General features: G+C 37.5%; 1 protein-coding gene and 1 non-coding gene across 3 annotated transcripts; one reads left to right on the top strand and one right to left on the bottom strand.

Moving 5' to 3' along the window:
* Positions 1–2,229: 2,229 nt before the first annotated feature.
* On the bottom strand, positions 2,230–4,789 carry LOC130976757 (PAN domain-containing protein At5g03700). 2 transcript variants are annotated; one of them, XM_057901687.1, is made up of 3 exons: positions 4,060–4,789; positions 3,348–3,555; positions 2,230–3,269 (listed from the first exon to the last, which is right to left on the bottom strand). In XM_057901687.1, the coding sequence occupies exons 1-3, from the start codon at positions 4,579–4,581 to the stop codon at positions 2,542–2,544; spliced, it is 1,458 nt and encodes a 485-aa protein (XP_057757670.1). In that variant the 5' UTR covers positions 4,582–4,789; the 3' UTR covers positions 2,230–2,541. The 2 variants fall into 2 exon arrangements, with proteins under 2 accessions (XP_057757670.1, XP_057757669.1); XM_057901686.1 differs by having other exon boundaries at positions 2,230–3,555.
* Positions 4,790–26,304: 21,515 nt separating this feature from the next.
* Positions 26,305–26,412, top strand: LOC130978676 (small nucleolar RNA R71). Its single transcript, XR_009086295.1, has one exon. It is a non-coding gene; the product is annotated as a small nucleolar RNA R71 (small nucleolar RNA).
* The last annotated feature ends 1,418 nt before the right edge of the window (positions 26,413–27,830 follow it).

The raw sequence follows: 27,830 nt of genomic DNA, 5'->3' as shown, positions 1-27,830 counted from the left end.
ACTGCCACAAAAGTATTTTAAAATTGCCACAAAAGTCTAACATGAAACCTCCACAAAAGACCTCGTGGCACCTCAAATTTTGGGGGTTTTTGAAACCCCCACAAACCATTTCATTGGGGTTATAAACCTCCACAAATAAGAAAAAAAACCTCCACAAATAAATAAAAACTTTGTAGTGAAATAAGAATTACGCTCAAAAGGAATTCATATTCTTCAAATTGGTTAAAAAAGTCCTAGCTAGTAAATATGATTTTCCCTAAATATCTCAATGAAGCATGGTTATTTAAGGAAAATTAATTGGTGGGTGTGCAATAAACACATTTGATTACAGTAGATGTACATTACAATAGTAGACTAACACTTCTTTCCTCCATTTATTCTAAAGATTTTTTTCACGGTGAAATCGACTTCACGTGAAGTTGATATCTAAAAGCTGTTAGATGAAAATTTAGTCAAATTAGTCAAATCATCTAACAACTCTCAAGTATCAACTTCATGCGAAGTTGACTACACCTGAATTTCCACCACTATAGAGTAAGAATTGTAATGATCTTAGCGGATGCATGCAATAATAGTACGAAGAAATAAAAATATTAACTCACTCATAAATGAAATGCATAAAAAAGAGGGGGCATGTTTTAGCGTCCTATATTATATCTTTGCTTGAAGCATATTAGTAATTGATCGAGTACCTTCCTAGTGAAAAAATAAAATATTTTCTTGACTCACAATTCAAACCTACTTTAAGATAATTATTTTGGTGGGCTCACACTCATTTATAAGAAATAAAGTTGTAAAAATTTATTTAAAAAATAGGTCATCCTAACAAATCTTGAATAATAAGAAGTAGAATTAATTATTCTTATTGAGTATTGTATTTCAAAGAGTTTAGTTAAACAGTCAAAAATAATTGAAATTGTACGAACTGTGGATGCTCATTGACTTGTAGCTTTCTACTCCATTATTTAATTAGCTTGATTCTGAAACTCATAACATAGAAACATAGAATAAGGGTTGCTAAACATGGAAATTTTACCTCTAAGGCATCATGGGTAAGCAAGAGGGAAAATAATCACAGTATGCTTATTTTGTATGATTAATTATTTATTTTATGTATGACTAATAGTTATCCTGTAAAATCATCATTTTTAGCATGATAGTTAAGCCTCCTGGTCCACCATTATAAGATATATAAGTATACATAATTTACTATATCTATTTTATATATTCCAGTCTCACTCCTAACTTTGAAAAAAAATTTATTAGTCAATGAGCTACCGCTCAAATGACATAATATTTCCATACTCACCTAGAGATCGCAAATTTGAGTCTCACTTCTAATTTAAAAAAAAAGATTGAAGAGAAATTTTGTGTATAACTTTTTTAATAATACTATTTATACATTAAATATTTTCGATATTAGCATATAAATATAATTATTATTAATTATATATTTAAATTATTTTTAATTAATAAAATAAAGAGAATATGTATTGGTTATTAAAAAAATTAAATACTAGTATTAAAATGGTGTCAAATATAAAAATTTCACACGCAGCAAAATTTGAAAATTGTGTTCCTAAAATCCTTTATTATGTATATTAATAAACATATAAAATGATTTCTTTGAAACTAGAACTAAAGACATTTACTGTCTTTACTAAATTCAAAATACATAAAATTCCTCTATCCAAATTACCAAGCTTTTACCATTTTTAGATACCATATTAATGATAGACATAAATTGGCAGCAAAATGCATTATGGATTCCCATTTTAGTGGTTACCGACTAAATTAGCATGTTTTGCTTAGATTTGCATAGGATTTTTTTGTCCACAGTATCCTTTAATTCGTCAGATTAAAGATTAATCTATCGCGAATTAGAGCTTTATTTAAGGATTTGTCATTAGCTAGTGGATTGTTACATACATAAGGTGAAATTCGAATCCCAAAAATTTGTTTAAACGGACTAATAAATTAACTAATAGACTAACCTAACTTGATTCATTTGCATAAGACTTACGTCTAGTGTCCAACTACCAATTTTTGGCATGTCCGAACCTAACAAAATTACGCCATTCATATCAATAATAAATTACAACTATCAGGTTTATTAATCACAAGATAATTAACTAGTAAAATGATTCATAATAGAAAATTGACCATCAAGAAGTGCTCAAACAGGTATACTTTGAAGAAAATTGAAAATAAAAAGGTTAGCATTTCTTTTTTTATTAAAAAAAAAAAACTATGTGCTAGTTGGTGATATCCAGCAACTTGTGTTCAGACTTCACCAAAAATTTTCAATTACATGGGGTGATCTATGAATGTCATTCTATCCAAATCAACCAAAATTCTTTACATGTTTAAATAAATTATTTATCTATCTTCTTTGTTGAACAAACTTTTAATCCCGAAAAATTCGTGATTTTGGTTTTGATCCTTGTGAAGCGTCATACAAACTGACCCAGCAAGGACCAAAACCAAAACCAAATGGAAAACCATAAATTGAACCTGTGACATTGATGAACAGCTCATGATTCATGAAGCAGTGGCCTGAGAATGAAAGGTATGAGTTCTCCTTTTGATCAACCAGTATCCAAACCCTCCAACAATAACCAAAATAATAACTCCATCAACCACTCCTACCAAAATCAAAACCCATCTTTTCACATTATTATTATTATTATGCTTCTCATGATTTCTACCACTTCCCTTTGGAACCTTAACCATATAACTAAACCCTGTCCCTTTATCTACCTGTTTTAGTCCAAGGACTAATCTGTAAATATAGCATTCTTCCACATTTGTGCTTGCATTCCTAAAATACAAGGCTGAAGCACATTTACAATCCTCTAAGCACAAATTTCCACATTCTTCTTTGCTTATTTTGACCATTTTAGGAACACCCTTTAGCACACTATTCACATTGTCTAGCTCTATGATTTCGGCTTGTTTTCCGTCGCAAAAGCTGCCAGAAACAGCACTGCTGCAGTCCGAACTGATTTCATTGTCGTCCTTCGAGAGAATCTGAATACATGAGCAGGAATTGGAGAATGTGCAAATTCCATAAGGCCTGCAAGCTATAGGAAGATCACATGTGCTGTTGAGTGCTTGAAAAGAGGCCTGAAAATTCGCTTTCTCCGGCGAATAGTAATATAGGCCGAAGTTTCCTGTATCATTCTTGAGTGCTAAGAAACTTAACGGATGAATACGATTCGATTGGATTTCTGCAATTTTCTTGTATTTGACATTGAACAATGCCAACCCTGTTGAGATCAGCTTAATATATGAAATACTTCTGTTCATGGAAGGCTGAAAATGCCAATAAGAATACCTCAAATTACCGGAGTTTAAGTACAGGGCAACCCTGTTTTCCTCAATTTCGAAAGAGTAGAACAGGCTTGTGTTGCTTTGGAAAGATGTCAAGCGAGTCGCGACATCAAGTACCTGGCCTTCAAGCATAACATCAGTTGGAAAATTGAAACTCTGCCATTTGATATTGTTCATTGCATCCACAAGCACTAGATTACCTGTTTTCTGTATCTCCAACCTCTGCTTCAAAATTGAGTTAAAATCATGTATTAGGATCATGAAATATAGCCATAGTTAAGCACATAGTGAAGTTACAACGTCATGTTTGTGTTCTGAATTTGTGATATAGTATTACTTCCACACATACTCTTTCAAATTGAAGCAAAGGAGCAGTTCAAGCATTAGGCTCTATGCATTGCTGCTTAATTGATCATATTTTATCTCTGCATAGTAAAATTGACAAATGTAACATAGTAAATGTAACATCAATGGTTTATGTTCAAATTTGTGATATAGTTCCACTTTCATAACTACACTTTCAAAGTGAATCAAAGCAAGAATTCTAGATTCTATGTAATATGTTGATAATAATCATAGTTTTAAATGGCGGTTGCAGATTTCTAAATTGTAGGAAAACTTATTGAAATAGCTGCAATGCTGATGATTGTAGCTGCGACCACAATCTAAAACCATGAATAAGAATAACAGAATTGATTGGTGTTGTACTATGATGATAGAGATTACCTTCACACCTTGTCCAGTAGTACCAGTCTTCCACCCAACATGTTCTTTTGGACCTTTGAGCATCAAATCACCATCCATAGTTATCTCCAGCAAGCATTTCTCAGTGGTAAAGAACCTTGAGTAGTGTCCAGAATCCCAAACCTTAACATCACCAAGGAAAACCTGCAATGAGCATGTGTATCTACCATTAAATGGATCAATGCTCAATGCAACTCTGAAGTTTGGTTTTGTTGTTGTGTGATTAGTCTCCACAAGAAAACCTCTCCCTTTGAAATCACTGTCATAAATCACAGGAACTGCTACCATTAGTTGGTAGCCAATACCAACACCAGGCTCAGAAGAAAATCCATAAGTGAAGAAGAGGAAAACAACAAAGAAGAGAAGATTCATGAGTAGGAGAAGGAGCCTTTCAAGATTGGATTTTGATGTTTTGGGAATGTTTATTGGATGATTTTGAAGGTGGGTTTGGTTTGGTTTAGGCCAGAATTGATTACAACTAGTGAAGAAGGAAAAGTTAGGCATGATTACTCAAAACTCTGCCTCACACACCCTCCCACTCCCAAAAAGAAATTATGGCTTTCATTGTTTGTTTGTTTTTCCATTTGCCTTAAACAATTGCCAATCAATACAGCAAGTGGTGGGGTTCGTTCATGCTCATTACAAAAATTCAAAAATTAAAAATAAAAAAATTAATTTTGTTTTTAATAAAAAATATTCTGCATGCACAAGAAATTGCTGCTTCTTATTTTTTTTTTCTCCTTGGATAAAGTGTTTCTCCAGCTTTGTGGAGAGAATTAATAAAGAAACAGCACACAGAGATAGAGAGAGGGGGGGCTGGAACTTAGTTGCCCCATGTGAGAGTTTTTAAAGTGTATTAAGGTGTGAGTACCAGTAATGAATGAATGATATTTGATTCTTACAAAGCTCAAATTCTTATTTTTTATTTTTTATTTTTTATTTTACTTTTCAAAATGGATTCATTGGGTTGTATACCTAAAGGCCAGATTGAAATCCTTAATATTTAATTGCAAAAACTCTTTCTAACCAACTATTTTTAATAATTTTAGTTAATATTTAGTCGGTATAAATATTAAATTATCTTTAATAAATAAATTTTATTAATTTATATATATACATTTTGATAAATATATATATATATATAAATTATATTAATAAATGTATATAAATTTTGATAAATATAAATATAAACTATTATCAACAAAATAATAATTTAAAATAATAATATTTATTACTGATTTGATTAAATATGCACTAATCACTTAACCAATTTAAATTGCTTATATTTTTTCAAAATATTTGGCAATTGCGGAACTAATTCTTTTGATATCTTGACATACAACTCGATATCTTTTTTAATTGAAATCTGGGATATTTAGTTTTTATTGGCTTTTATTATTTGACTGGAAATAATTAATAAAATATTACAAAGTGAAATATAGATATATATTTCAATATTTGTAACGTTTTAGAATCTTAAAAAAATTAGTATTTCTTTATTTAATATTTAGAGCTTATTTTTGAAAAAAGAAATAAATTATTAGGAATACTTTTGTTTTCCCATTTTAAAAAAATTTCAGATTCTTACATGAAAGTTACCTATCTTCTTGCACATATATAATTTGAAAACCTCGTACTTAGCAAACTTACAACATAATGATAATAAAATATTAAGACTCGGAAATATCAAATATGTGAATGATACTATATTAGTTTAAAAAAAAGAGTAAAAGATGGAAGTTTCGATTTTACATCTGAATGCATAAAAATTTTGAAAATCAACTTTAATTTTGATGTGAGAATTTTTTTAATATACAATTTATAATTATTTAAACTCAACATATATTTTAGTTGAAAATATTTAATTTCTCATTAAATATATAATAAATACATTAAAACTCCAAATATTTAATTTTCAATACAAATTTACTATATTAATATTCTTAACAAATGTTCTTATAACCGTTATTACCTAATTTCTAAAATAAATTGCATTTAAGATGATATTTAACATGTCTCATATCTCATTTAAAACAATTTTAATAGAATACTTTTTGGGTTAAAATTATAGTAACTAAATTAATTTAAAATTAAAATTTATATTGAATATAATATCTAAAATAACATCAGTATCAAATAAAAAGAGACCATATCATTTAAAAAAAATAATAGTTAAATGTTGTTAATTGTATAACCCATTAAATAAGATAATTAAAAGTGATATAAAATTTAAATTAAGTTGAAATGAAATATTAGAGTAATAAATCTTACATTAAGTCTCAAATTAATTTTTATGATATATGATGTCACAAATACTTAAATACTTATGTGATATTTTGTGAGATTTAAAATAAAATTGAATTAAAATTAAACATTAGAGATACTCTTAAATCTGATTTTTTTATTTAAATTAAATAAATATAAAATTTACGAAAATACATATATATAAATACATAATTGGTCATATCTCAAGTACTGAAAGGGTTCTAAAAATTAAACACATCTCAAGTACTGAGACCCCAATTTGTGACAGAAGAGTTAAATGGGTTTCAATACCTGGGATACATGCACAAAAAAAATATGGACTCAATACTTGAGATATGCAAAAAAATCCCCTTAAATCTTTTTAAATTTTATATTTATTTAATTTAAACAAAAAAATTCCCTTAAATCTCCTTTCTTCTTATTTACACCTTAAACCTAATAACAAAGAAAAAGTTCTTATTATCATGACCTTAAATCTTGATACGTTCCCTATACCTTGACTAATAAATCAAATAATAACAAACCGAATAATTCGGCCACAATAACAATAAAGTCGATTCCGAGACACTATTAGTCAAAGATTAACAACAAACCGTTATCAAAGGAAACGACACCAGTACCCCTACCTAGAATCTCAAACAAACTCAAATAATCAGTATACAAATCGTCTATATAAACGAAGACATAACCTTAATAAAGATAGGTTCCACAAAGTTTATTTATAACTTAATAATATCTCATTTAAGCACTTTTTCTGACTTGAGCGTCGGAGTATCTTTTGCAGATATTTTCGCGCGGTGTTCAAGCCAAGTCGACGTATAGCTCCTTAGATCAAGCAACGTATTGCTTGGAAGGAATCGCTATAACTCGGCAGTTTCATATAGAACGGAACATTTGGCGTCCATCGTGGGGCCCGATATAGAAACCCCACTAAATTTAACTCTCTTTTAGCTTTATACTCACTTTTTGCATATTACTAATCCTCAGGTATGGCTGATAACAAGGTCCAACAACCCACGCAAGCCGAGCTCCTAGCTCAGATTGTCGAACTTCAGGCGGAAGTCCGAAGGATAGCCGAACTATCATCCAAAGGCCAAAATGGAAAACATGGCGAAGGAGACCCCAAGAGCTCCAACCTGGGCAATACGCAATCACGAGAGGCAGAACCCCAAGAGATCACCTCGCCAAAGACAACTCTTTCTCTGCGGACATTGTCAAATTTTAAATGCCGAAGAACTTTGTGCTGCCAACCGGTATCAAGTCATACGAGGGATTTGGTGATCTCTATGTCCACATTAAGAAATTTCAATCTATGATGTTCTTTAATGGTGCCTCTGAACCTATACTTTGTTGACATTTTCCTATTTTTCTAGATGGTGCTGCATTACTTTGGTTTTCTAAGTTGCCTATAGGTTCAATCTCTTCTTTCGAGGAACTAGCGAGATCCTTCATTGATTATTTTACTGCATCAAGAATATATGTGCATGGGTCAGACTACCTAAGCACCATCAAGCAGGGGCAGCATGAGAGTTTAAAGAACTATATGACGCGGTTCGCCAAGACGACCATGGAAATTCCCAATTTAAGCCCAGAGGTCCACTTGCATGCCCTCAAAAGCGACCTCTGACCTGGCAAGTTCCAAGAGACAATTGCATTAACAAAACTAAAGACACTAGCTAAATTTTGAGAAAAAGCCGCCGGCAAAATGGAGATCGAAGAATTCTGTGAAGCCTGGAGGATGGACAAACAACAACCCAGAAGGGAGGAAGAAAAAATCTTTAGAGCACCAAACAACAAAGAACTAAAGAAACCATTCAAATTCACCCCAAAGTCCGACACTTACACAAGGTTCAACACCAAGAGAGAAAACATAATAAAAGAAATCCTCCACGCAAAAATAATAAAGCCACCTAACCGAGCAGGAAACTACCAGGACCAGAGGTTTATTGACAAATCTAAGCATTGTGCCTTTCACCAGAAGTTTGGTCACACTACAGATGAATGTGTGATAGCCAAAGTCCTACTTGAGAGGCTAGCGCGACAAGGTCTTCTGGACAAGTATGTGGATGGAAGGAAGAACAGGGAAAGAAACATAGATCGAGAAGAATGCCAACAGATCCCAGAAGAAAAAGACAAAGGCAAGTGGACTAACCCCCATCTGCCAAGGGGAGTTATAAACTGTATATCCGGAGGATTTGCAGGAGGAACTGAAACAAACACGGCCAGCAAATGAAATTAGCAGGAGATGTTGGCAATCGAGGAAACAACACCTCCGAATAAAAGGGACACAACACATATGGCGATAACCTTCACTCAGTCCGATCTTGCTTCATCAAGCCCAAACCTTGATGATCCAATGGTAATTTTTATCCAAGTTGGAGAATTGTTGGTAAGAAACGTCTTATTAAACCCAGGTAGTAGCACCGACGTATTATTTTATTCAACTTTTCAAAAAATGAAACTATCTGAAAAAGCTATGCAACTTTCATCTGGAGAACTGGTTGGGTTCTTCGGATAAAGAGGCCCAATACGGGGCCATATATGGTTAAAAAAATGGGCGAGAGCCCATTATAAAAAACTATTGATATTCAGTACCTCATAGTTGACTGCCCCAGTCCTTATAATATTATTCTCGGAAGACCTGCTCTGAATGCCTTCAGAGCAGTGGTATCTACTTTACATTTGTGTGTTAAGTTTCAAGTACAGGGAAACCAAGTAGCAACGGTACATGTCGACCACCAAGAAGCTCAGTAATGCTATAATGCAAGCCTCAAACACAATATGACAAAGCTAAAGCCACCGTCACAAGTACAAGCAATCCATAATACAAAGGAAATACTATCATTATCCAAACTCGACCCCAGGGAAGATTTCAATGAAAGACCTCAGCCTATGGACAACCTCCAAAAGATTACTCTAACCGACAAAGAGAATCAGTTCACATATGTAGGGGAAGCTCTTAAAGGTGAAGAACGATCAAAGCTAATATCAGTGCTCCAGGACAATGCCGATTTGTTTGCCTGGACACCCGCCAACATGTCCTAGATAGATCTGGACGTCATCTGCCACAAGCTGGCTATCAATAAAACAGTCCGATCTGTAGCTCAGAAGAAGCGAAACCTTGGAACAAAAAAAAAGCAAGCATATCTCGACGAGACCAAGAAGCTACTCAATCCAGGATTCATCAAAGAAATTCGATTCACCACATGGTTATCCAAGGTGGTAATGGTAAGGAAAAGCTCAGGTAAATGGCGCATGTGCGTCGACTTTACAAATCTTAATAAAGCCTACCCTAAAGATGCTTATCCATTACCTCGCATTGACAAATTAGTAGATAATTCTTCTGGATTTAATAGCTTAAGCTTCATGGATGCATATTCTGGTTATAACCAGATCCTCATGCACCCAGAAGATCAAAGAAAAATAGCTTTTATAATAGAACATGGTAACTTTTGTTATAAGGTAATGCCATTTGTTCTAAAAAATGCAGGTGCCACATATCAAAGACTAATGGATAAGGTGTTCAAATACCAAATAGGACAGAACATGAAAATTTATGTAGATGATATGGTAGCAAAAACTTCAACACAAACCTCGCGCTGTGACAACCTATTAGAAATTTTTGAACAAATTCGAGCTTACAACATGAGGCTGAACTCGGAGAAATGCGCCTTCGGACTACAAGGAGGGAAGTTTCTCAGATTTATGTTGACCTCACGAGGGATTGAAGCAAATTCAGAAAATTGTGATGCTATACTGAACATGACAAGTCCAAAAATAATAAAAGAAGTTTAACAACTAGCAGAAAGAGTGGCAGCACTGTCACACTTTCTACCTGATGACAGAGCATCTTATACCCTTTTTCATAGCATTTTCTTAGTGTTTTTAGTTATATTTTATTCATTTCTAGTATGTTTTAGTACAGAATTCATGTTTTGGATGCTACTTTGAGTTATTGTGTTATTTCTATCATTTTAGGTGAATTTTGGGTGAATTTGGGAGAATCTTGTTCAGAGACGAAGAAAAGATAGCAAATGCTGTCAATACTAACCTTCGTGCATTCTAACGAGCATATCTTGAGTTACAGAGATCCAATTGATGCAGTCTTAATGGCTTTGGAAAGCTAACTTCCAGATCTTTCCAGCAATATATAATAGTCTATACTTCTTTTCCAAAATGACTATCAAATTTGGCGTTAAACGCCAAGCATGGGCGTTTAACGCCCAAGAAGGACTGACCTCCCAAGTTGAACGCTCAAAACTGGTGTTCAACGCCAGCCACGGAGCAAGGACCAGCGTTGAACACCCAGAATCCAAGTTGAACCCCAGGCATAAGCCCAAACACTCACCAAGTGTGCCCTAAAGGGATTTTAGCACTCCTTAGCTTATCTTATCTTATCCTTGTAAATTTTAAATTTAAATTAACATCTTTTAGGTTTAGTCTTAGATATTTTTACTATAAATAAGGGACTTCCTTCCTCCTGAGGATCATGCCTTCCGGGAGGGGAGACAGACAAATCCTGTTTACTCTATTTTCTCTGTAAAAGTTTTGAGTAACTAAACCTCCTGGTTAAGGTTAGGAGCTTTGCTTATTCCTATGGATTAGTATTACTACTCTTCTCTTTTAATTAATGTTTGATTCAATTTTAAGGTGTTATTTTTGTTCTTAATCCTATGAATCTGGGGTGGAATGGAAGTATGACCCCTGATTCTACATGATCTCTTTGTGATACTCTAACCAAGGTCGCTTGAGCTACAGCTTGAAAACACTCCTTCTAAATTTAGGGTTACCCGCGGTTGATTGGGATATGTGACATGAAATCCTGTCAGTTTTTTTGTAACTAAGGTTTTTGTGGCACTAAACTAGAATGCTGAGCTTCACCCTCGTTCGAATCGAATGACCATTGACCCTGGCTTTTGATGAGAATCAGAGGAGATTAAATTGTCAAAGAATTGGGGTTTAATCATTTACAGTTTGTCATGGAATGAATCATTCGTTGTTAAAATAATCAGTACGAGGTATTACTCCGGAAAGATAAGCATCTCCGAACCCTTAATTACTTCCATATATTATCTCTTTAACAATCTTTAATTACTTTTCTTTAATTTCTTGTTTTATGCGCCTACAACAACAATAATTCTCTTTACTTTTTGCCTGACTAAGTCTAGCAAGATAACTATTGCTTGCTCAATCCAACAATCCTCGTGAGATCGACCATCGCTCACTTGAGGTATTACTTCGATGACCCGGTGCACTTGCCAGTAAAGTTGTGCGAGTTCTAATTTCGCACACCACTACCTGCGGTAACAAACCGATCATATCATTCTTTTCATACCATATCTAATAACAAATAGTTCAGATGGAATGAAGATTGCAAAAAATCCTTTGTTGAGCTGAAAGACATCCTGTCATCGCCTCCAATACTCCAGAAGCCAGATACTGGTAAACCATTATATTTATATTTATCAATTTCTAACCATGCTATAAGTTTGGTGCTTGTTGTTGAAACAGGAAAAGTCTAGAAACCTATATACTTCGTCAGTAGAGTCCTACAATCGACAGAAACAAGGTATCCAAAGATAGAACAACTGGCATTGGCTTTGGTCACCACAGCAAGGAGATTAAGGCACTATTTCCAAAGCCACACAATAATAGTTAGAACGGATCAACCTTTGAGACAAATTTTAACCAGAACCAAGTTAGCTCGACGATTGATCAAATGGTCCATCGAACTCTCTGAGTTTGATATTCAATATCATTCAAGGCCGACCTTGAAATCACAAATACTGGCTGATTTTCTTTCTGAGCTTACTACCAAAATACAACCTGAGAAACCAAATTGAAAGCTACATGTAGATGGAGCATCAAACTGTGAAGGAAGCGGAGCAAGAGTATTACTAAAGGATGGAGGCAATGTGATAGCGGAACAGTCACTATAATTCTCCTTTACAGTAAGCAATAACCAGGCAGAATACGAGGCTCTGCTGGCAGGATTAAAGCTCGCCCAAAGTCTCCAAATATCTCGACTCACGGTCTACTACGACTCCTTACTAGTTGTACAACAAGTTAAGGGAGACTTACAGATAAGAGATACTTTGCTAGAGCAATATTGGCTCATAGCAAAAGATCTCATTTCAAAATTCGATAAATTCAAAATTATTCATGGGCATAGGGAGCAAAAAACTAGAGCCGATGTACTATCTAAACTAGCTACCACTAGGCTAGCAACACACACACCAACATTATCACAATTAACACTTGAAAAACCAAGCTTTGAACTAACTTGGATATTGAGCATCACACAAGTAAGAGACTGGAGAACACCTTTTTTTGAGTATACCAATCCAGAAACTATCTCGAAGGGAAAATCAAATCCCCAGCTCTTCCGACGAAGAGCAAGTTTTTACATGAGCATCGCAAACAGTTTATATAGGCAAGGATTCTCGGAACCACTGCTCAGATGCCTCAGCAAGGAAGAGGCCAACGTAGTCATGGCAGAAACACATAAAGTTGTATGTAGAAACCATATCGGAGGCCGTGCTCTAGCTACCAAAATCCTCCGAACAGGATAGTATTGTTCGACCATGAAAAGAGACTACATCACCAAGGTAAAGATATGCGACAATTGTCAGAGGCATGCCACTATCACAACAACACCAGCCGAGAAATTACATACTATCGAGGTAAGCTGGCCATTCCACATATGGGGACTAGATATCCTAGGACCCTTCCCGAAAGCGCTAGCATAGGTAAAATTTCTTTTGGTCTCAATAGACTATTTTTCAAAATGGATAGAAGCACAGCCACTGGCATGCATAATAGCTGAAAAGATGAGATATTTCCTATGGAAAAACATTATCTGTAAGTACGGTATACCAAGTGAAATAATATCCGATAATGGCAGACAATTTACCGACCATAAACTTGCCTCATTTTTACAAAATTTCAATATTAAACACCATTTTAGTTTGGTTGAACACCCATAAACAAATGGGCAAGTAGAAGCAGCTAACCGAGTCATATTGCAGGCAATAAAGAAGAAACTCAATGATAAAAAAGGAGAATGGGCCGATCTTATCCCAGAAATTCTATGGAGCTATAACACGACCATTCAATCATCTATGGGAGAAACCCCTTTCAAATTAGTCTATGGAACCGAAGATTGATACTTGGTGTGTGAAATTAGAACTCACACAACTTAACCGACAAGTGCACCAGGTCATCCAAGTAATACCTCAAGTGAGTGAGAGTCGATCCCACAAGGATTGTCGAATTGAGCAAGCAATGGTTGTCCTATTGGACTTAGTCAGGCAAATAGTAAAAGAGAGTTGTTGGTGTAAAATGCATAAAACAATGAACAAGAGAAATAAAGAAAGCAATAAATAGTTTGGTGTGAAAACAATGTGAGAAAACAGCTAAGGTCTTGGAGATGTTTACTTTTTCGGATTAAAACATCTTACCAACTATTTTAACAATGAATGATTCATTCTATGGCAAACCATAAGTGATTAAACCTAATCTCTTAGTGATTTAATCTTCTCTAAGCCTCATCAAATGCCACTCTCGTGGTCACTCAATTCAGATCAAAGGGTGAAGTTCAGAAAATTAGTTTATGGCCACAAAAACCCTAATTACCCAAAGCTAACAGGATTATATGTCACATATCCCAATTAGTTCATGTAATTAGCAATTTAGGAGGACTATTTTCAAGCTATAGTTCAAGTGAGATAACTCTCTCGAGAACCACAAGAACTCATGTAAAAAAGGGACATACTCTCGTTCCACCCAGTTCATAAGATTAAGAATGAAAACAACATCTTAGAATTGAATCAAAGATAAATTAAAATAGAAGAATAATAATCTTAATCCATAGAAATAAATAAAGCTCCTAACCTTAACCAGGAAGTTTAATTGCTCATAACTTACAGAGAAAACAGGGTTTTGAAAAGTGCGGAAGGAAGAAGATCCTTCATGCCCTCTAAAAGGTGGATCTTATTCCTTAAATACTAACCTAATAATAAATGCTAGACCTAAAAGATTTTATTTGTAAATAATAATTACAAAGAAAGAAGTGCTAAATACACTTGAGAGGTCCAAAGAGGAGTGATTCGGGTTGCTGTTGGCGTTTAATGCCAATAATGGGTGTTTAAACGCCCTAAATGGGGTTAAAATTTGTGTATGATAAGGTTCTCTACTAGCGTTCAGCGCCTGGTGGGCGTTTAGTGCCGGCGGGGGGAAGTTTCTAGCGCTGGTCTGTCCTTCTTAGGCGCTAAATGCCAGGCTCGACGTTTAGCACCAAATTTCGCAATGATTCCAGAAGAAAAGTATAAACTAAACTATTATACATCTTGAAAATATATGAAAGTTGGCTTTCTAACGCCATTGAGACCGCATCAATTGGATCTCTGTAACTCAAGTTATACTCATTAGAATTCAAGGAGGTCAGGGTTAACAACATCTGCTATCCTTTCTTTGTTGTTGCACAAAACTCTGTCAAATTCGCCCGAAAACTCACCTGAAATTATAAAAATACCAAAACAACTCAAAGTAGTATTCAAAGAAGATTTTTGCACTAAAATATAATAAAACTTAATAAAATCTAACTAAAAACAACTAGAAAATGCTAGAAAAAAGGGTATAAGATGCTCAGGTATCAATATCTATCGAAGTTGGCACCCCAACCCTAAAAGTTAAATTATATGATCACAATCATAATATCAACACAAGAATGGCCGACTTGGACCTCATAGAAGAAGAAAGAGAAATAGCAGCTATAAAGCAACGTGCAATGAAACAGCTCATAGAAAAAAGGCACAACAAAATGATAATTCCTCAAGCTTTCAAGGAAGGAGACCTCGTCCTTCGATAAACAGAAGAAGTGTGTAGACCTCCAACGCACGATAAACTCGCAGCAAAATGGGAAGGCCCATTCCGAGTTATCAAAGTCCTCGGAATAGGGGCTTATAAGTTAGAGTCACTTAGGGGAGATCCCATGTCAGGGTCTTGGAATATTTCTTCTTTGAAGTTGTACCAGTCATAAAACAATCTCAGTAAGAGCTGATGAAGGTACTCTTTTTCCCACTTAGAATGTTTTTCCTAAAAATGAGTTTTTACTCAAAAGGGAGTTTTAACGAGGCTAGATGCCACAATTCCAATGTAAATACATGCAATATATTTCATTCTAATACTACTTCTATGTCTATTATCTATATTACTGCAAAAGTATAAGCAGAAAGCCAAATCACAAATATAACTGCAAATACTTTAAGTCAAAAGAAATTGAGCTTCATACCCGGCAATTGTCCAAATCAACTGCTAAATACAGCAACAGTTTTCCAACACATTTAACAAAAAACAATCTAAAAAGATATTCAAACTATTCTGCTTTATCAATGATGCTTGCGCTCTCTGTAACACCCTAATATCCAAATCCTTATGCTCGAGTCATAAGTCAATGATATTACGGTGGTACGACTCTCAGGTGGATTTTTTTTAATATATAAATATAGTTAATTTCGAAAGGAGTATTAATCGAGAAGCCTGAAAAGAGTAGAAATAAAATCGCGAAGACGTATCACTCACGTTTCGACAACGAAAAGTTAAACTGTGAAGCCGAAAGCGATATACGGACAAGGCATAAAGGAGATTAAGAGATAGATAACAGATAGATATATATAACATAAGTAATAGCCACTAGTCGCGACCCGCGAAGTTTAGGCCGGCTAGGGTACAGTATGAAAGTAACTGACAACAGTATATCCTAATCTCTCCCAAAGGAAACATAAGAGCCTCTATAGGCAAGTTCCAAAAGAGTTCAATACATAATATAATCTTTTCAAAACAAAGATGGAGAGATTCTAAGCAAAACACAAAGTAGAGAAAATAAAGATCTTCGCCGTCTCTCAGACGTACCACAGCTCACTTCTGAGCACTTGGACCTGTATCTGAAAAACAAGAGATATATACGGAATGAGAACCCCGGGCCCATGGGTTCCCAGTACGGTAAAAGTGCCAAATAAATACAATGCACTGCAATAAAAACTCACTAAGCATCCTAAACTCCTTTTCACCAAGTATCCAGCCTAGATTCTCACTAATCCATAAATAGGCATCTGTCGTAAGGGGATACTAAATCTAGTTCATGTTACACATGTTTCCCAACTCGCTGATTCTTCCACGAATTAGACTCAGAATCATAAGCAAAACCATCATCAGTTGTTCTGCCTCAGCAACTCTATATCAATACATCATACCCTCGCCTGGAGCTAGTGAAATCACATCACTGCGTCTACCCAGGGGGCTCAAATGATCTCATTCAAAAATCATCATCATTATGCAATCGCATTATCAATTCATCTCATCAAGAACAGCCCCCAACATCCACCAACACCATCATGAGGGACCTCTCAGTTGTACAAACACAAGCAATACAGACAAGTAATACACAAATAAGGTACAAGTAGAACAAGTAGCATATAATCAGGTAACATAGCATATATGATATAGAAATCCAAAACAAATAGGCAAACCCAAACAATTCAAACGTATGCAAATGATGTATGCCTGCCCTATGGCTGATGATATCATCTGTCGGTTATATAGCCAACCCGACACGTCCTGGTAGCTACCCATGGACAGAAACACCCCTCGCGGAGCAAGTAGGTTTGAGCTACAACCCCCTTGCTACTACCCGCTCAGCCCAGAGCCAGTGGAACAACCACTACTGCGGCTACTACCCAGGCGGGTGTTTAACAGCTCAACCTGGAGCCAGTGGAACAACCACTACTGCGGCTACTACCCAGGCGTCACAATCTCTGACCTGGAGCAAGTGGGACAAACCACAACCCTTGCTACTGCCCAGGTATCTCAAGCATTAACCCGGAGCAAGCGGGACGAACCACAATCCTTGCTACTGCCCAGGTATCTCAGGCACTAACCCGGAGCAAGCGGGACGAACCACAACCCTTGCTACTGCCCAGGTATCTCAAGCATATATTCATTCAATCTCAATTCATATTATCAATCCTCATTGTTATCAAATCTCAAACATTAACCTGGAGCAAGTGGGACGAACTCCAACCCTTACTACTACCCAGGTATCAGAGTTACATTCATTCAAAACTCCATAATCAACTCATTTATCATAAACATCATTTTTCGTCTCATACCCGGAGCAAGTGGACTAGCCACTGCTACTACCCAGGGAAACTCGCATCTCAGATAGTGGAAGTGCAAATCATAATTATCAATAATTCAGCATAAACATGCATGAATTCTCATCCATGGATCAACATCCATATCAGCCATCCGGCTCACGGTTAAATCCATAACCAGCCAATATTCATAGCATACACAGCTATTCCGGCTCACGGTTCAATCCAGAACCAGCCAATTCATAAACAATTACGGCCCTTCGGCCAAAGGCATAACAAGCACTTCCACCACCATCCTCCACATCTCACATAATCATCAATGATCCTCATTGATTATTCATTTTCCCCTTGCTTCACTCGCAAGTTACCTCATTCACTAGCCCATTTCTAATAGCTAGGCACATCATAACGATTTAGGATATAAGTGGTGAGATCGGAGGCTTAGAAGTATGAGATTTGGCTTTTAAAACTCAAATATCGACTTTGGCATGAAAACAATGCCACGCGTACGCGTACTCCACGCGCACGCGTGGATGTCCTTAAAAACTCATCGACGCGCAAGCGTCATGCACGCTAACGCATGGATTAAAAAGTTGCCAAATCGACGCGCACGCGTCAACCACGCGTACGCGTGGATACTCTCGTGCCCCAGGCACAAAGCTGGCACAGTTCTGGCACAACTCTCTGGAAAATGGCTGGGCATTGGGTGCAGCACTATCGGCGCGCCCGCGCACATCACGCGCACGCGTGGATGGCGTTTTCTGGAAGATCGGCGCGTACGCGCCAAGTGCGCACACGCGCAAGGGATTATTCTGCTAAAAATTTTCTAAGTTAAAAACTGCAGAATTCACAGCTTCAACCCCCAATCTTCCGACGGACATAACTTCCTCATTTTAAATCGTTTTTCACCCGTTCTTCGAACGGCATGGACATCCCGGATCCAATTTCATTTCTAAACAGATTTGGCACAAAACAAAGATCCGTAGTCCAAGTTATGTCCCGTCAAAGTATTCCCAAAAACCATATTTTTCATATAAAACCACAAAGTGCCATTTTCAAAACAAGCCATTTTCAACTCTCTTCAAAATCAATCAAAACATGCCACTTTCATCCCTTTTCTTTGAAATCAATCAAAATACATCAATTTCAACATCAAGCCTCCTCAACTCACACATTGACACTTTACCACAATATACAAAACCACTATCCCATCATTTTAACCCACTTCACCCAAGTGGCTCAAACTCAAACATATTGACATATCATATACTCTTCCACATGCCAATTCTCAACAATACTATTTCCAATCAACCATCATTATACATAACCAATATCATACTCACTATCACGTGGGTTCACCCCCAAATCAACCTTAATCATTTCTCATGCATATATCACAACATACATATCTCTCACGCATTATCATACCATCAAGGCATCAATAATCATACTCACATATATGACCACATAATATCTCAACCAAAATCAAACATACCTCATCTATACTATTTCACCCAAAATTTACCAATTTCCACACTTCAACTCCTCAAACCTCATTATTCAATAACCAACCCAATCATTCATATATTCATTATATGAAATTCATCCAATCACTTGTGTCATCATACAATGCACACATCAACTTACCTTTCTTACCTCTTTCCGGCCTCCGGCCCAAAATATACGGCCTCCGGCCCAATTTCACAATTTAAATGCATAAACCACAATTTAATACTCATTACCCAATACATCAAATTTTCAATACACCAAGCACACAAGGCCACACAATTCTCAACCCAATTATCAATTCACATTACATACCAACTATGCATATTAGCATCAACCATTTACACAATTCAAACTTAATCCTAGGGGCATCTAGCCTAGGAATTCTCATCACACCACACGGTACTTAAATGAAACTTAAACCGTACCTCTTGTAGCCAAATCAATTGAGCCTCTTCTTTGGAAGTCTCCACCAACCTTAGCCCCAAGCCTCACCAAAGCTCCTCAAGCAACACCAATCTCCCAATTGTGCACCAAAACCATCAAATGCACTAACATAACCAATATGACATACATACATCAACCTAGGGCTCATAAAAATGACAAATCACAAGGGTTTGAGCACTTCTTACCTCAGCCCATATGAAGTAGGGATAGAACTCACTTAGAATCCATGTTGGAGTATCCCTAAACACCCAAAATCACAAGATTTCAACACTAACTTCCCAAAAACGTGTAACAGTGGGGAAATTCGAAAACTGGGCAGAGATGAATGGAATACTCACCACAAAACTTAGATAGAATTGTAGAGGATGAGAAGAGCGACGCGTGGCCGCAAACGGCTCGTCAATCGGAGCTCCGTAGCTCAAGTTATGGTGATTTGAAGATCAAAGAGAGTTAGGTTTCCTCTCTTCTCTCCTCTCTTCTCTATTTCAGCGCCCCACCCTCTCTTTTAGGGTAAAAATGAGCTGAAATGCTCATAACTAATGTTTATATATGTTGGGTCTTGGGCCCACTTAGGCCCAATTCACTTATTTTTGTCCGTTGGCCCAATTTGGACCAAAACCTTTAACATTAGCGCTCTAAATCGCACTTCAAATATTTCTACCTCCCCTAATTATAATTCCTCATTTCTTAATCTTATTTACTCATAATCAACTTTCTCAGCTGCAGTACCAGACAGGTCTCAGCTGGTACTGCCGGTCAAAATTCCACTGCGCACTTTTACGCAGAAAACTATGTCTTCCGACTCGGAAAAATTCACTGAATCCAAATATCATATTGAAATCATCAAATTCCAATTGCCAAATCTTCCAACCATATTGTATGAAGATGCCTTCCCTTCCGTCTCTCTGCTTTCCTACTGCCTTCATCCAATCCTTCTTACTCCTTTCCATGGCAAGCTCGTGTAGGGTTTCACTGTTGTCAGCAGCTACCTCCCATCCGCGCAGTGAAAGCTAATGCACGCACTCTGTCACAGTACTGCCAATCACCGGTTTGGTTCCCTCCCCTACCGGAATAGAATCGCTCTTTTGCGTCTGTCACTAACGCCCAGTAGGTTACAGGTTTGAAGCACGTCACAGTCATTCAATCATTGAATCCTACTCAGAATACCACAGACAAGGTTAGACCTTCCGGATTCTCTTGAATGCTGCCATCAGTTCTCGCCTATACCACGAAGACTCTGATCTCACGGAATGGTTGGCTCGTTTGTCAGGCGAGCACTCGGTTGTCAGGCGATCAACCATGCATCGTGCAATCAGGAATCCAAGAGATATTCACTAAGCCTCAGATGCTTGTAGAACAAGAATGGTTGTCAGTCACCTTGTTCATGGGTGAGAATGGTGATGGGCGTCAATCATCACCTTCATCATGTTGAAGAACAAGTGATATCTTGGACAAAAAACAAGCGGAATTGAATGGAAGAACAATAGTAATTGCATTAATACTCGAGGTACAGCAGAGCTCCACACCTTAATCTATGGTGTGTAGAAACTCCACCGTTGAAAATACATAAGAACAAGGTCTAGGCATGGCCGAATGGCCAGCCTCCCAAAGGTCTAAGATAGCATCAAACAAAGATAGCTACCAAAAGTCCTAGATGTCAAAAAGCTCTTTCTTACAATAGTAAAAGGTCCTACTTATAGAAAACTAGTACATAGATGAGTAAATGACATAAAAATCCACTTCCGGCCCACTTGGTGTGTGTTTGGGCTGAGCAATGAAGAAATTTCGTGTAGAGACTCTCCTTGGAGTTAAACGCCAGCTTTAGTGCCATTTTGGGCGTTTAACTCCCAATTAGGTGCCAGTTCCGGCGTTTAACGCTGGAATTTCTTGAGGTGACTTTGAACGCCGGTTTGGGCCATCAAATCTTGGGCAAAGTATGGACTATTATATATTGCTGGAAAGCCCAGGATGTCTACTTTCCAACGCCGTTGAGAGCGCGCCAATTGGGCTTCTGTAGCTCCAGAAAATCCACTTCGAGTGCAGGGAGGTCAGAATCCAACAGCATCTGCAGTCCTTTTGAGTCTCTGGATCAGATTTTTGCTCAGATCCCTCAATTTCAGCCAGAAAATACCTGAAATCACAGAAAAACACACAAACTCATAGTAAAGTCCAGAAAAGTGAATTTTAACTAAAAACTAATAAAAATATACTAAAAACTAACTAAAGGATACTAAAAACATACTAAAAACAATGCCAAAAAGCATAAAAATTATCCGCTCATCACAACACCAAACTTAAATTGTTGCTTGTCCCCAAGCAACTGAAGATCAAATAAGATAAAAAGTAGAGAATATGCAATGAACTCCAAAAATATCTATGAAGATCAGTATTAATTAGATGAGCGGGGCTTTTATCTTTTTGTCTCTGAATAGTTTTGGCATCTCACTCTATCCTTTGTAATTCAGAATGATTGGCTTCTTTAGGAACTCAGAATCCAGATAGTGTTAGTGATTCTCCTAGTAAAGTATGATGATTCTTGAACATAGCTATTTATTGAGTCTTGGCCGTGGCCCAAAGCACTCTGTCTTCCAGTATTACCACCGGATACATACATGCCACAGACACATAATTGGGTGAACCTTTTCAGATTGTGACTCAGCTTTGCTAAAGTCCCCAATTAGAGGTGTCCAGGGTTCTTAAGCACACTCTTATTTGCCTTGGATCACAACTTTATTTCTTTCTTTTTTTCTCTTTTTTTTTCGTTTGCTTTTTCTCTTTTTTTTTTTTTTTGCTTTTTCTTGCTTCAAGAATCATTTTTAATGATTTTTCAGATCCTCAGTAACATGTCTCCTTTTTCATCATTCTTTCAAGAGCCAACATTCATGAACCACAAGTTCAAAAGACATATGCACTGTTCAAGCATACATTCAGAGAATAAAAGTGTTGCCACCACATCAAAATAATTAAACTATTATAAAATTCAGAATTCATGCAATTCTTTCCTTTTCAATTAAGCACGTTTTTATTTAAGAGAGGTGATGGATTCATAGGACATTCATAACTTTAAGGCATAGACACTAAGACACTAATGATCATAAGACACAAACATGGATAAACATAAAGCATAAAATCGAAAAACAGAAGCATAAAGAACAAGGAAATCAAGGAACGGGTCCACCTTAGTGATGGCGGCTCTTTCTTGCTCTTGAAGATCCTATGGAGTGCTTGAGCTCCTCAATGTCTCTTCCTTGTCTTTGTTGCTCCTCCCTCATGTTTCTTTGGTCTTCTCTAATTTCATGGAGGAGAATGGAGTGTTCTTGATGCTCCACCCTTAGTTGTCCCATGTTGGAACTCAATTCTCCTAGGGAGGTGTTTAATTGCTCCCAATAATTTTGTGGAGGAAAGTGCATCCCTTGAGGAATCTCAGGGATCTCATGGTGAGAGGGGTCTCTTGTGTACTCCATCCTTTTCTTGGTGATGGGCTTGTCCTCATCAATGGGGGTATCTCCCTCTATGTCAACTCCAACTGAATAACAGAGGTGACAGATGAGATGAGGAAAGGCTAGCCTTGCCAAAGTGGAGGTCTTGTCCGCCACCTTGTAGAGTTCTTGAGCTATAACCTCATGAACTTCTACTTCTTCTCCAATCATGATGCTATGAATCATGATGGCCCGGTCTATGGTAACTTCGGACCGGTTGCTAGTGGGAATGATTGAGCGTTGTATGAACTCTAACCATCCTCTAGCCACGGGCTTGAGGTCATGCCTTCTCAATTGAACCGGCTTTCCTCTTGAATCTTGCCTCCATTGTGCGCCCTCTTCACATATGGTTGTGAGGACTTGGTCCAACCTTTGATCAAAGTTGACCCTTCTAGTGTAAGGATGCTCATCTCCTTGCATCATAGGCAAGTTGAACGCCACCCTTACACTCTCCGGACTAAAATCCAAGTATTTCCCCCGAACCATAGTGAGATAATTCTTTGGATTCGGGTTCACACTTTGGTCATGGTTCTTGGTGATCCATGCATTGGCATAGAACTCTTGAACCATCAAGATTCCGACTTGTTGAATGGGGTTGGTGAGTACTTCCCAACCTCTTCTTCGGATCTCATGGCGGATCTCCGGATATTCACCCTTTTTGAGTGAAAAGGGGACCTCGGGGATCACCTTCTTCAAGGCCACAACTTCATAGAAGTGGACTTGATGCACCCTTGAGAGGAATCTATCCATCTCCCATGACTCGGAGGTGGAAGCCTTTGCCTTCCCTTTTCTCTTTTTAGAGGTTTTTCCGGCCTTGGATGCCATAAATGGTTATGAAAAAGCAACGCTTTTACCACACCAAACTTAAAATGTTTGCTCGTCCTCGAGCAAAAGAAGAAAGAAGAGAGTAGAAGAAGAAGAAATGAGGAAGAGGGGGAAGGTGGTGTGTTCGGCCAAGAAGGGAAAGAAGGGGTGTTTAGGTTGTGTGAAAATGAAGGGTTAAAGAAGGGTATATATAGGAGAGAGGGGGGTAATGGTTCGGCCATGGAGGGTGGGTTTGGGAGGGAAAGTGGTTTGAATTTGAAGGGTGAGGTTGGTGGGGATTTATGAAGGATGGATGTGAGTGGTGAAGAGAAAGATGGGATTTGATAGGTGAAGGGTTTTTGGGGAAGAGGTATTGAGGTGATTGGTGAATGGGGGAAGAAGAGAGAGATTGATGGTGGGGTCCTGTGGGGTCCACAGATCCTGTGGTGTCAAGGAAAAGTCATCCCTGCACCAAATGTTGCTCAAAATCACGTTTTGAGCTATTTCTGGCGTTAAACGCCGGGCTGGTGCCCATTCCTGGCGTTTAACGCCAGGTTGTTGCCCTTTACTGGCGTTTAACGCCAGTCTGGTGCCCCTTTCTGGCGTTAAACGCCCAGAATGGTGCCAGACTGGGCGTTAAACGCCCAACAGCTAGCATTACTGGCGTTTAAACGCCAGCTTCTTCTTCCTCCAGGGTGTGCTGTTTTTCTTCCTGTTTTTCATTCTGTTTTTGCTTTTTTCATTGTTTTTGTGACTTCTTATGATCATCAACCTACAAAAAAGATAAAATAACAAAAGAAAATAGTTAACTATAAAACATTGGGTTGCCTCCCAACAAGCGCTTCTTTAATGTCATTAGCTTGACAGAGGACTCTCATGGAGCCTCAGAAATACTCAGAACCGTGTTGGAACCTCCCAACACCAAACTTAGAGTTTGAATGTGGGGGTTCAACACCAAACTTAGAGTTTGGTTGTGGCCTCCCAACACCAAACTTAAAGTTTGACTGTGGGGGCTCTGCTTGGCTCTGTTTTGAGAGAAGCTCTTCATGCTTCCTCTCCATGATGATAGAGGGATGTCCTTGGGCCTTAAACACCAAGGATTCTTCATTCACTTGAATGATCAACTCTCCTCTATCAACATCAATCACAGCCTTTGCTGTGGCTAGGAAGGGTCTGCCAAGGATGATTGATTCATCCATGCACTTCCCAGTCTCTAGGACTATGAAATCAGTAGGGATGTAATGGTCCTCAATCTTCACCAAAACATTCTCTACAAGTCCATGAGCTTGTTTTCTTGAATTGTCTGCCATCTCTAATGAGATTCTTGCAGCTTGCACCTCAAGGATCCCTAATTTCTCCATTACAGAGAGGGGCATGAGGTTTACACTTGACCCTAAGTCACACAAGGCCTTCTTGAAGGTCATGGTGCCTATGGTACAAGGTATAGAAAACTTCCCAGGATCCTGCCTCTTTTGAGGCAGTTTCTGCCTAGACAAGTCATCCAGTTCTTTGGTGAGCAAGGGAGGTTCATCCTCCCAAGTCTCATTTCCAAATAACTTGTCATTTAGCTTCATGATTGCTCCAAGGTATTTAGCAACTTGCTCTTCAGTAACATACTCATCCTCTTCAGAGGAAGAATACTCATCAGAGCTCATGAATGGCAGAAGTAAGTCCAATGGAATCTCTATGGTCTCATTTTGAGCCTCAGATTCTCATTGTTCCTCATTGAGGAACTCAGAGGAGATTGGTACACGCCCACTGAGGTCTTCCTCAGTGGCGTCCTCCTCCTCTCTTTCCTTTCCATATTCGGCCATGTCTATGGCTTTGCACTTTCCTTTTGGATTTTCTTCTGTATTACTTGGGAGAGTGCTAGGAGGGAGTTCAGTAACTTTCTTGCTCAGCTGACCCACTTGTCCTTCCAAATTTCTGATGGAGGACCTTGTTTCATTCATGAAACTTTGAGTGGTCTTTATTAGATCAGAGACCATTGTTGCTAAGTCAGAAGTATTCTGCTTAGAACTCTCTGTCTGTTGCTGAGAAGATGATGGAAAAGGCTTGCCATTGCTAAACCTGTTTCTTCCACCATTACTGTTATTGAAACCTTGTTGAGGTCTCTCTTGAGTCTTCCATGAGAAATTGGGGTGATTTCTCCATGAAGAATTGTAGGTGTTTCCATAGGGTTCTCCTAGGTAATTCACCTCTTCCATTGAAGGGTTCTCAGGATCATAGGCTTCTTCCTCAGATGAAGCTTCCTTAGTACTGCTTGGTGCATTTTGCATTCCAGACAGACTTTGAGAAATCAAATTGACTTGTTGAGTCAATATTTTATTCTGAGCCAAAATGGCATTCAGAGTGTCAATCTCAAGAACTCCTTTCTTCTGACTAGTCCCATGGTTCACAGGATTCCTTTCAGAAGTGTACATGAATTGGTTATTTGCAACCATTTCAATTAGCTCTTGAGCCTCTGTAGGCGTCTTCTTCAGATGAAGAGATCCTCCAGCAGAGCTATCCAAGGACATCTTGGATAGTTCAGAGAGACCATCATAGAAAATATCTATGATGCTCCATTCAGAAAGCATGTCAGAAGGACATTTTCTGATTAATTGTTTGTATCTTTCCCAAGCTTCATAGAGGGATTCTCCATCCTTCTGTCTGAAGGTTTGGACTTCCACTCTAAGCTTACTCCATCTTTGTGGTGGAAAGAACTTTGCCAAGAAGGCATTGACTAGCTTTTCCCAAGAGTCCAGGCTTTCTTTAGGTTGAGAGTCCAACCATATCCTAGCTCTGTCTCTTACAGCAAAAGGGAATAGCATCAGTCTATAGACCTCAGGGTCAACCCCATTAGTCTTGACTGTGTCACAGATTTGCAAGAATTCAGCTAAAAACTGATGAGGATCTTCCATTGGAAGTCCATGGAACTTGCAATTCTGTTGCATTAGAGAAACTAATTGAGGCTTAAGCTCAAAGTTGTTTGCTCCAATGGCAGGGATAGAGATGCTTCTCCCATAGAAATCAGGAGTAGGTGTAGTAAAGTCACCCAGCACCTTCCTTGCATTGTTGGCATTGTTGTTGTTTTCGGCTGCCATGGGTTCTTCTTCCTTGAAGAATTCGGTCAGGTCCTCTAAAGAGAGTTGTGCTTTGGCTTCTCTTAGCTTTCTCTTCAGGGTCCTCTCAAGTTCAGGATCAGCTTCAACAAGAATGCCTTTGTCTCTGCTCCTGCTCATATGAAAGAGAAGAGAACTAGAAAATGTGGAATCCTCTATGTCACAGTATAGAGATTCCTTGAAGTGTCAGAGGAAAAGAGAAATAGAAAGAAGAAGGAGAAGAAGAATTCGAACTTTAATCAGGTAAGGTTCGAATTGTGCATTAAGAAGGAGTAGTACTCCATAAATAAAAGGATGTGAGGAGGAGGGAAGAGAATTTTCGAAAATTCAATTAAAAGATTTTGAAAACATTTTGAAAATTTGATTGATAATTTTCGAAAATTAAAAGTGAAAAAGAAATCAAGTGATTTTTGAAAGAGATTTTGAAATTAGAAGTTAAAAGGATTTGATTGAAAACTTATTTTGAAAAAGATGTGATTAAAAAGATGTGATTGAGAAGATATGATTTGAAAACAATTTGAAAAGATATGATTTGAAAACAATTTGTAAAGATATGATTAAAAATTAATGACTTGCCTAACAAGAAAAGATATGATTCAAACATAAAACCTTCCTTAACAGAAAAGGCAAAAAATGTTCAATCAAATCATTAATTGTTAGTAAGTATCTTTGAAAAAGGAAAGAAATTGATTTTGAAAACATTTGATTGAAAAGATATGATTTGAAAAAGATTTGATTTTGAAAAACTTTGAAAACTTGAAAAAAATTGATTTGAAAACAAAATTCTCCCCCTAGCACCATCCTGGCGTTAAACGCCCAGAATGGTATACATTCTGGCGTTTAACGCCCAAAATGCTACCTCTTTGGGCGTTAAACGCCCAACCAGGTGCCCTGGCTGGCGTTTAAACGCCAGTCTGCCTTCTTCACTGGGCATTTTTGAATGCTCAGCTTTTTCTGTATAATTCCTCTGCAGCATGTTCTGAATCTTCAATTCT

Source organism: Arachis stenosperma, chromosome 4, assembly GCF_014773155.1.
Source record: "Arachis stenosperma cultivar V10309 chromosome 4, arast.V10309.gnm1.PFL2, whole genome shotgun sequence".
Taxonomy (NCBI): domain Eukaryota; kingdom Viridiplantae; phylum Streptophyta; class Magnoliopsida; order Fabales; family Fabaceae; genus Arachis; species Arachis stenosperma.
Note: the sequence above shows the minus strand (reverse complement) of the source record. Positions and strands in the feature narration are given on the sequence as shown.